This window comes from Coturnix japonica, chromosome 1 (assembly GCF_001577835.2).
Source record: "Coturnix japonica isolate 7356 chromosome 1, Coturnix japonica 2.1, whole genome shotgun sequence".
In the NCBI taxonomy this organism is placed as follows: domain Eukaryota; kingdom Metazoa; phylum Chordata; class Aves; order Galliformes; family Phasianidae; genus Coturnix; species Coturnix japonica.
The window spans coordinates 96169675-96180518 of NC_029516.1; the positions used below are offsets into that span (position 1 = coordinate 96169675).

A 10844-nucleotide genomic window follows, 5' to 3' on the forward strand; every position below is an offset into this window, starting at 1 on the left:
ATTAAAAGGGCTTTTTACCAAGAAGAAGAAATCTTGCTTCTGTTTGTCAATCTTTCATTGGGCTATTTATTATCCACATTATTGTAATCTCTAATTAGTACTGCAGTTACAGATGCACACTCTCTCAAGTGAGAAGTAAACAACAACAGCAAAAAAATCAACTCCAGTGATGACTGATAGCCGTATTATTCATTAGCAAATAAAACAAATCAAGAATGATCACACACTTTTTACTTTTTGGTTCTTGGTTTAATACTGTATGCCTTCTCTGCCAGAAGAATCCTGTGTAAATACTAATTAAAAGGCTGTATATTTTAACTTCAAGTGATCATTTGCTCTAGCAGTGTTGACTGAAAGAGGAATCTGCTGGTTTTTAGGCTTATTATATATCTGCTTCTGCACCAAGCTCATATACTGAGAGAACAGCTTTGATACTGAGTTCATTGTAATACAAACTCTTCTGTAAGCAGCAGTTTGATTTCTTTGTCATGATTTATACAAAGCTACAATTTTTTTTCCAATATTTTGAGTATCAAGATTATTTTCTGATTTAAAGTGAATGATTGCATAGGAGAGTGAGAAGATGGAGCTTTCTAATCAAATAATTCATGTTTTACAAGGGAAAAAGAATAGTTAAAGGCTGTTAATTATCTTCCGGTGAATCATTAGATAAATGACTGGCATTGAAGCAGAGAGATTTGTGGCTAGATTAAATATTTAGAGATGCCACACAACTCCTGTTATAGCATAGCCTTATGTAAAAACGTTCTTGTTCACAGAGCATTCAGGCTGTTTAGAGAATTACTTTATTAGTGAAATCTAACTGATTTATCCCTCTGGCATTGCCTTTCTTTGTGTGTTTAAAAACTGAAGAGAATTTTACCTTTGTTCTTTTAAGTCAACTTCTGAAATGTAGAGCTTACAGAAGAAAAAGGGTCGTAGCAACATAATATATCACACACAGCAAAATACACAATTATTTTTCAAGCAAGGGGCTTCCAAATACACTGGAATGTTGTGTCCATTTGAAAATACCTTGAACTTCTCATTTTCCTTCAGAGGATTAGAAACAGAAAATGCTTTTGCAAAACAGAGGCAGAAAAGAGTAGAGTGAACTGGAGAAGAACAGAAGACAAACCTTAATAGTTCACAACATGTTATTTGTAAACAATTATGTGGCACCATGAAAATATATAAAGGATCAGGGTAGTCACTTGCAAATAAGCTATTCGAAGTTCTGTGCGAGAAGGAAGTATAAGAGTGGAGTAGGAGGGAGAAAAATCCCTCCCTTGCAAATAAATCTCTCTGGGGAATCTCTAGGTCATAACTCCAAGCAATGTGAAATACTTTTTTTGTATTTTACTCACAGTGTTGGTGAAAGGCCAAGTAACAACCAAGTACTATCGACTACTGTCCAAGCAAGGAGGCTGGGTTTGGGTACAGAGCTACGCTACCATCGTGCATAACAGCCGTTCATCACGGCCTCACTGCATAGTGAGTGTCAATTATGTCCTTACGTAAGTCAAAATACTTTGTACCATTACATGCTATCAGTAATTGAATCATTACTTAAATTGTTCTAGTCTGTTTTACTTGTGTCTTCTATTACCATTTTGTGTTTGCATGTTACAGCCACTTACTCTCCTCATAACCTCTCTTTTAGTTATAAAATCTTACTGGGATAAAAAAACAAAAACAAACAAACAGAAGCTTGTATTTATGATGACTGTTTCATATACTGTATGCTTGGGTGTGTAGTACAACTGGTAGCTATTTATTTGTGCTAGGTCTGGATCCCAGTTCTGCAGCTGTCATCGGAACTGCAGAAGTGCTATCATGACACAGTGCTACTCAGCAGAGATCGCAGTGTTATTTTATGAGACAGAGAAATGGTAGAAGGTATTTCTTCTTTGGGGGATGGGTAGATAACCAAGGGTTCCCTCACTTGTCTTGGGCTGAACAGATATATGCAACAAACTGTTCCCACTGAGCTTGTGAATGTGTAATGGTTTGGACCTACTATTTCTGATTTCTGGTTCAAGCCATGAAGGTGCTACAAAATTCTCATCATGATATAAACCAAAGGGAGACAGAAATCCACCTGGGATAAGTGGGATAAGTAATAATGAAATAGACTGTGCCTGAAAAAAATTGTTAAAAAAAAAAAGATAGTGGGCACACTTGGGTTGAACAACAGTGGAAGAAGGTGAGGAACTACACACTCTTTTTGTCTAGATTTGTTCATTTGTTACCTTGTTTCAGAGTAAGTTGTGTTTGCATGACGTGTGGTGAGGTCATGTGTGTTTGTGTATTATAATGCTGTTTCTATAACTTAGCCTTGAAGAGTTGAAGTATAAGAGCTAGCAACCACAGTCTATTTCCTTAACCTACCTAAAGCAGGTATTCAGCCCTAGACACACTGGGCAGTACTATGCTCATTCCTGTACTGCTGTGAGATAACAGCACTAAGGAGATACTCAGTCCCACAGCCAGCAAGTTCCAGGAGCTGGGGCAGTGACTGACCAAACTGTGCCAGGGTCATAAGAGCATAATGTTGTGTGGAATTTACTTCTAGGTTATTCACCATCAAGAAGTGATAGAAATTGCTAGAGAAGTAGGTCTTTCTCTAGTTTTCCTTTCAAAAATATGCTCCATCATTTCTACTGACAAAACCAGAGTAGACAACCTACTCATCAAAAATATATCAATCAACATTTCAGCAGATGACTCACAGCCTGCTCTTGATTTACTTTTTATCCCCTTTTGTACAAAAATATGCCCTGTATGTAAAACAAGTGAAAAAACAGAATAAATGAAATTCTAGAGACTGTCTGAAAAACAGCATTGCTGTTCCTCTGGCCTAGTTACTAGGGTACTGTGCTGGTGGGAGAGGAACGTTCCTCCTTTGCCTCTCCTCAGAGCAAGCTGTGAGAAACATGGAAGAGACCAGCTCTTGACTGAAGAGACAGATTAATTGATCCATGTCTTCCTATCAGCTGACATGGTTATGATTCCAAAATACAGAGTGCCACAGATGTCTGAGAACAATAAGTTCAGAGAGCAAGGACATTTAGTGCCAAGATGTTAACTCTGTTCCCAGTGGGATGTTTGTGATAGACTCCCATGAAAACAGGGTCAGACCGTAAAATTCACTGCCTGTTAGCATCCCCAGCCGAGCGGACTCAGAAAGTCTTGGAAGAATGAAAACATTGTGAAAGCTAGTATGTATTTTCAAAGGAGCTATTTTGGATTTGTGGTATGTCTGAATACATAATTTACTGGACTGTTCTTTTGCAGAGATATTGAGTATAAGGAACTTCAGTTGTCACTGGACCAGGTTACCATTTCTAAGTCACAGTTTTCGTGCAGAAACTCAGTATCTACCTCGCAGGAAACAAGGAAAATAGTAAAACCCAAGAGTAATAAAATGAAGGCAAAACTCAGAACAACGCCTTACCCACAACAGGTAACTTCTTCAGCAGTATTTACCTGCTAGCTATTGTGGTAGAAGTCCTTGAGCCAGGATAGAGATCCTCTGTAGCTGAACTTACTGTACAACTGACTGTAGTATGCTCTTCTGCAGGAACTCCCTTGTAGGCCAGAATACAATGCGAACCTTTTGTTCTTGGGGTGGACAGCACAAGCAGTACAAAACAACACTGGCAAGTGATGCAAACAGAAAGACTTTTGGATTTGGAGGATATAAAGTACTTAAAAAACCCAACATGTTTTCTTGGTAAAAAAAAAAAAAAAAAAAAAAAAAAAAGAAAGCAAGCAATGTATTAAGGACAAATGTAGGGTGGAATGCATCTCATTCACTCTTGATCTACACAGTTTTTAATGTCACATAGTGCTGGCAGTTTCTGTATGCTGGAGAAGGCTTCATAAAAAGGAATCCTAGAAAACAGAGGACTGGGATGGGATTTGGGATATCTGTCACTGTCTCTGGGGAAGGGAAACAACGGAGATCATAAAACTGGGTTGGTGAAACATGAGACATTCTGAGGCTTCCCTGAGAAGGGCTATTATCCTATAAATGCACCGAATGCAACTAGCACATACACTTCAGTCAAAACATATTCATGGTCTGTAACTCCACTAATCAGTAACTTCCTGTGCTTTGCAACAAACTTATGCTCTCTGGCATTTGCAACTGCCTACATTTACTAGTTAAAATCCAACGGGTAAAATTATCAAATTCTTAGTGTTAGGATATAAAATTGTTCTTTGTTTCTGGGTTAAGTGAAGGTAAAGCATAGTGAAGATAAAGAATTTTAAATGCAAGGCAAGCCAGTCCCTTTAGCCAGTGAGATTTCAGTTCAAGGAGGCCCAGCTTTGGGTGCCTTTATGACATGTTATGCTGTTTCATATTAAAGTTAGTCATTTAACTCTCTCCCCCTCATTTTTTTTTTCTTTCCCCCAGCAATACAGCTCATTCCAAACAGACAAACTGGAATGCAGCCAGGTGGGAAACTGGCGATCCAGCCCTGCAGTGAATGCTGCCACCATTCAAGAACAAAACTTTCATTCAGAAAACAGTGAACTTTTATATGCCCCGTCGTATAGCTTGCCTTTCTCTTACCATTATGGACACTTCCCTGTAGACTCTCATGTCTTCAGCAGCAAAAAGCAAATGCTGCCTCCTAAGTTTGGGCAGTCTCAAGGAGCACCCTGTGAAGTGGCTCGATTTTTCTTGAGTACTCTGCAGACAAATGGAGAATGCCAGTGGCATTACGCCAACTCCTTGGTACCCAACAGCCAGTCGCCATCCAAAAACCTTCCTGAGCAGCCAGTGAACTTCATCCGGCATAATCTTGGACAGAGTTATGAAGGTGGGTGTCATTTTAAGAAAAAAAAAAAAAAAAAGAAAAGAGAAGCTCTGGAATGTCTGGGAAATATTTGTAAGTGTAGTTTGAAAATGGGAAATACAAGATGGTTAGGAAATGTAGAAAATCACAAACATGGAAATGTAACACCTAGCATGCTTATAGTATTTACATGTTTGTCCTCTTTACCATAAGAAGTAATGTAAGAAGGAGTATTAGGAGGGAAGGGATGCCTTCCAGAGGGACCTTGGCAGGCTTGAGAGGTGTTCTCATTGTGAAACTCATGAAGTTCAACTAGGCCTAGTTCAACTAGGACTAGTGCAAGGTCCTGCATTTGCGCTGGGATAAATTCAAGGAGGCTGGGCATGGAATCGATTGAGAGCAGCCCTGAGGAGAAGGACTGGGGGCTGTTGGGAAGCTGAAGGTGAGCCAACAGTATGCACCTGCAGCCAGAAAGCCAACTATGCTCTGGGCTGTATTAAAAGAAGTGTGGCCAGCAGGTTGAGGAAGGGGATTCTCCTGCTCCTTTTTCATGAGGCCTCACCTGGAGTATTGTATTAGCTCTGGTGACTCCAACATAAGAAGGCCATGGTTCTGTTGGAGAGGGTCCAGAGGAGGCTGTGAGGATGATCAGGGGGCTGGAGCACTTCTCTTTTAAGAAAATCTGATACAGCTGGTCTTGTTGAGCTCAAAGAAGAGAAGGCTCTGGGGAGACCTTACTGAGACTTCTGTAGTCTAAAGGTAATCTACCAGAAAGCTGGAGAGGGACTCTGTCAGGGAATACAGTGATAGGACAAAGGGTAATTGTTTTAAACTTAAGGAGGAAAGAGTTAAGGTAGCATTGGTTAGTTTGCAGTTGGAACTGATGACCTTTAAGGTCTTTTCCAATTTGAACAATTCTATGATTCTATGATTTTGATTCGGTATTAGGAAGAAATTCTTTACTCAAAGGGCAGTGAGGCAGTGGCAGAAGCCGAGAAGAGAAACTGTAGATGCTCTGTATCTGGAAGTTTCCAAAGTCAGATTAGATGAGACCCTGGGCAGCCCAATCTGGTGGCTGGGGGATGGAGCCATCTTTTCCAACACAAACCATTCTGCAGTTCCATGATTCTATTATCAAAGTATCAAAAATGCAGTCACCAGAATCAGTTTTAGAACATGGTAGTGATACCACTTCCTTTAACACTGGCACATTTTGTCTTCACGTTTTGCTGTCACTGTTGAAGTCAGAAAGAAACAAATGCACTTCAGTCCACATACAGAAATTAAACACAACCTATTTCCACAAAAATTGAAGGTTGTCCTTTCTGAATATGAAGCCGTTCTGAATGTCTTTACCTTTCAGTCACTACAGGGAATGAGTGAATGAAATGCACACTCTTCCTGCTTGATTTAAAATGTCTTCAGTGGTTCTGCCTGATCAACTACATCATCTCTCCACACAGACTGTCAGCTTAAATACTTTGAAGGAAACACTGAAAACACTGATTTCTCTGAGATGGCAGCTGATAAGAAATAACCCTGCACAGCTATAAATGATTTAAACAGGCTAAAGATACACTCTAATCTTTAGATTTCTTATGCATTACACCTCTCTGTGTACACTGTTTTGGTTATTTAAAAGTCACCAGACTGGTTGACATAAAATTATAAGTTGAAAATGTTTCTTTCTTCTAACTTCATTGTGGATGGGATGGAGGAAGCAATAGATTTATTCACATGTGGATAAATCATTAGATATCCCAGGTCTGAAGGGTACATATGCAGATGTTAAAATATGAACTCATATAAGCCAGAAGATGGTATCAGATACTGCACATGTCTCTCACATAGTAACTTTTGTCAAGGATTTTGTCCTTTGAACGACCATCTGATATCACCTAGCTCACAGTAGCATTTCATTCTCCTGTATTTAGGTTGAAAATGAATAATATTCAAGATTTCCTTATAGAATAGTGGAGATTAAATGGTCTTTTTCTTTCTGAGCCCAGGCCTCTACTGTGTTGGCTTTGTCTTGCTGGTGTTGTGGGCTGGGTGTTATAAAGAGTAGCTTTGAACCAGAAGAGATGTTTTAGAAATGTTTTTCCCCTTTCTGAAGGTGCCGTACCTTTGTGGATGAGAAAGAAGTTATATTTTCTGAGGAGAATGTAAGGTTTAAAGCAAATTACCCCTAGCAATTCTTCAGGAACAAAGCTGTTCCAGGTGTACTGAAGCCCAGCTTTTCATCTCTGCTTCCAGACTAATAGGGGTAGTGAGACTGACTGAGATAACATATCCACCCCTTTGCTGATCTGATACATTGAGAATGGATATGGACAGAACAGCCTGTTTAGAGAACAGTCTGTAAAACTGACTGTTCTGTAACTGACTGCTATAAAATTTGCCAGCAAAGTCTATTGAGCATAGCAGCAGACAAGCAATTTACCACTGGTTGATGTGGGCATACAGCTCCCATTAAATACATGAAGCCAGAAGGATTCCACAGGAATATTGTTAAATCTGTTTAGGGAAAAAAAAATTCCCAACAAATCACTGCAAAGAACTGCTAGTGTTTTTCAGTTTCATCATGCATGCCTACCTGCACCATCGCTTCATGACCAGGAAAATGGAGTGCTGACACTTTCAATTCTTACCTGTGATACTACTTCTATTTCTGCTTTTGTTGCTTGAATCAGAATATGTGAGTTTTCTTTTGATCAGAGATGTGCTTTACTTTAACGGGTGCACAGCTATTAGGGAACTGAGGAAAAGTGACTTGATATGACTAATTCTCTCTGCAAGATCCCTCAAACTTTTGCTGTTTTGAAGGGAAAAGGAATGTAGTCAACTCAGGCCTGGTGAGAGATCACTACTGGAGTTCACAGGCAGCACTAGGAAAGGGGAGAAAAAACGGCCTCTGTTGCACAGAGAATTTATCTCTAGTTGTTCTGAAGTTTGATTCCTCCTAAGGAAGAATTAGTCCTGTTAAACTTTTGCTGAGGCTGCTGGCAAAAGAGAAATCTGAACCTTTGGAAGCAACTTTTTTTGCTTCGAGTTAAAAGGGGCATCTGATCTTCCTTACATTGTCAACTATTGCTTTTTCCAGTGGTTCACTGACAAACTGACAGCTAGTTAGCTTCAAAGCAGAACGGGTCTGCTTAGCATCATCATCTTCAATCCAAAGGCAATGCCAAATATGACATCTGGCAACCGGGCTGGATGCTAGGGCTATTACACATCACATTCACAGAGGCATCTGCCAAAAATGCCGTAGGCGAGAGACATCTTTTACTATGGAAAATAGTGTCTTTTGGAGAGATCAGAGATTTTAAGATGATTATGCCAAGCCATCAAAGCCCTGGAAAAGCACGTAGCAGATAAAACTGCCTGCAAATCAGATGCTGCTGCCTTAGAATCTGGTTTTGAAACTTCTTCCACTTTATTCCAGCTGGCCTACTCATCAGAAATGAGAATCTCTTCAGAGAAATCAACCATTTTCACAGTCAGGGATGTTTCTTTTGTACACTTCCATGGTTACACTGCTACTGTGGGTACCAGGGTATCCACGCTTCACTTAAGTCATGCTGTTGGCTAGTCTGTACCGTCCATGTGAAGTGTAGCATCATGTCAGACTGTCAAGAGTACACTCTTCTGAGATTAATGTGGATCAGAAAGACCAAGAAAAATGATACAAGACAGTTATGCAAAAAGAGACCTTCATCTGTGATGCAAAGACTGACATGGATTTCTGAAGATCAAATGCAAAACTGCCTGCAGATAAGGACCATGTACTAGGTACATGAAGGTCTGTTCTAAGCATTGGTCTTCCTTTATTGATCCTAAGCTGTCTTTTTGTCATTTCTTTCTGAAATAGATGGGCAATGAGAAAACAATGAGCATCTCTACCTCTTAACTGACTCTGACTCTTGTCTGAAAAGTGCATGTTTATGAATGAAATATCTTTTCTGAGAGCATCTTCCCCATACTGAACACCAACAGACCTTTAACAGCACTATGTGAAGGTCAGGAGGGAACACTCCTCGCTACAGCACCAGGTTAAACAGGATAAAAACTACTCCAGTATACTGCAACTATGCGTAGGTATTATATGTTTTATGGACTAGTTTCTTCTAGAGTAGCCTTCCTTGTCATTTGGGTGGTTGGATACTGAACTCTGAGCAGGCTGCTGGGGAAGGGGAGCTCTTATCACCAGATTTTCTTTCTACTTGCCTGTGCTGCACCCCGTGCACAAGTGGGAAAGCAGGGCTGCTTGGTGAGAATTAGCAGTGACATGATGCCTGATGGATTGAACTCACTGCTGCAGTTATCAGTTGCTGCAAATGGAGGCAGTGTAAGTATGCATGAAAGGCCTTCTAGAAGCTACTGTCACTCTGGTATTATATATGGCCTTATACATGTGCCATATATAGAATATGACAGAATAGCTCTGTCACTCAGCACAACCAACTTCCCCTGGCTGAAGAATGGGCTGGGAAGCATCCCAGATTAGTGCACTGACTTCTATTGACTGTAAAAAGTGTCCAGTGAGTGAGAATGTGCAGAATGCACCTGCTGAGGCAGGTACCCTGACAACTGCCCATGTGCTGGATGGCTGGAAGCAACTTGAGGATACCGCCCTTTCACAGCAGCACAGAGTGGTGGGTCACCTTTCTATTCACTTGTGTATGAGAAAACACTCTGCAAGGAGTCCTTCCCAGGGCACTTCTGGGCTTTTTATCTGCAAAGGAAGATGAGCAGAGTTTAGTCCAGCTCTGCCAATGTTTCAGAATGGAAATGGACAAAAACTACAGTGCTCTGCTGTACCGCCATCCTGCTTAACAGTCTGCTCTAACTCCTCGAATGTGCTGACAACTATAATGGAAGCCTGCAAGCAATTAACCAAATGCTTACCTTCTTCCTCAACAACAGAGATGAAAGCCATGTTTGAGGCACAGGATAGGAAAAAAAACAACAAAAAAAGGATAATACCTTGTAAATCTCTGAGTATGCAAATTGCTTTTTGGACCGAGAAAGCAGCCATCAACTCAGCACAATTCAAGATCAAAAAAAAAAAAAAAAGGAAATAAAAGCACTATATCCAACTGTTTGCTGTGATGCTTCAGCTTCTTACAAGCTCGGGCTGTAAAAATGGGAAAGGAGAGAGGGGAGAGCAGAGCCATGAGGCAACAGCACTCCATGATGCAGTGAGAACCAACTCATGACTCTTGTGGATGCGTCAAGTTTGGGAAGAACAGCAAAGCTGGTATTCCAGCTTAGCTAATCATACTGGTTATATATCAGAAAATCTCAGCACGGAGGCTTATTTTTATAACAAGAATGCCAAAAGTGGCGTTAAAATTATAGTAGTACAGTTATAAAAGTTCTAGGTTGTAATCAAGCACGTGGCTGAGTCCGTTTTGATCTGTGATCTAGGAGGACCATTTTTCTACAGATGACGAGAATTCAGTTTACTTAGTTCTGCATATATGTGTTGCTATGAAAATGGCTGCACAGCAACTAAAAACAAGAACTGGAAAGTTGTTGCTTCTTTCAGGACTGTGGGTTGATCAAGAAGAAATTGGATCCAGATTTCTCTTTAAATCCTGGTGTTAATTACGTGGTGCAACTCCCTCTGAAATTAATGAAGCTATGCATGTAAAAAAGGTACAATTGAGCTATTTCTGCTTCCTCTGTTATACACGAAGGTTTTCCCAGTCTACTATAGCACAGGGAATATTTAATTATTAGCGGGTGCAGTTATGTCAGCAACTACTAAGGGGAACTCCTAAACTTTTAAAATGTTGAATAAAATTTTTAGGAAAACAGAAAATCCCTTTAACAGAAGGCATTTAGGTTGCTCAGGACTTTCAATGAGCATGGCAGAAAATTCAGCTTAAGTTTAACCTGAAAACCTTGGTAAGTGCCTCATTTAACTTTTACCATCGAACCTTCAAATATGCCTTGTAGGAGTACTATAGTTGCCAAACTGTCCATCCAGAATACTCAGCACAGAACATTAACACTAACTTAATTGTAGCC

General features: G+C 40.1%; 1 protein-coding gene across 3 annotated transcripts in view; it reads left to right on the plus strand.

Moving 5' to 3' along the window:
* SIM2 (SIM bHLH transcription factor 2) overlaps positions 1 to 10844 on the plus strand; it is a 55580-nt gene that overhangs the window by 39703 nt on the left and 5033 nt on the right. For 2 of the 3 annotated variants that reach the window (XM_015882309.2, XM_015882318.2), the window contains exons 8-10: positions 1370 to 1517; positions 3298 to 3466; positions 4424 to 4832. In XM_015882309.2, the coding sequence (XP_015737795.1) occupies positions 1370 to 1517; positions 3298 to 3466; positions 4424 to 4832 (726 nt within the window). Of the gene's footprint in view, positions 1 to 1369; positions 1518 to 3297; positions 3467 to 4423; positions 4833 to 10359; positions 10470 to 10844 lie in introns of all 3 variants that reach the window. The other variant, XR_004309502.1, reaches the window with a different exon arrangement.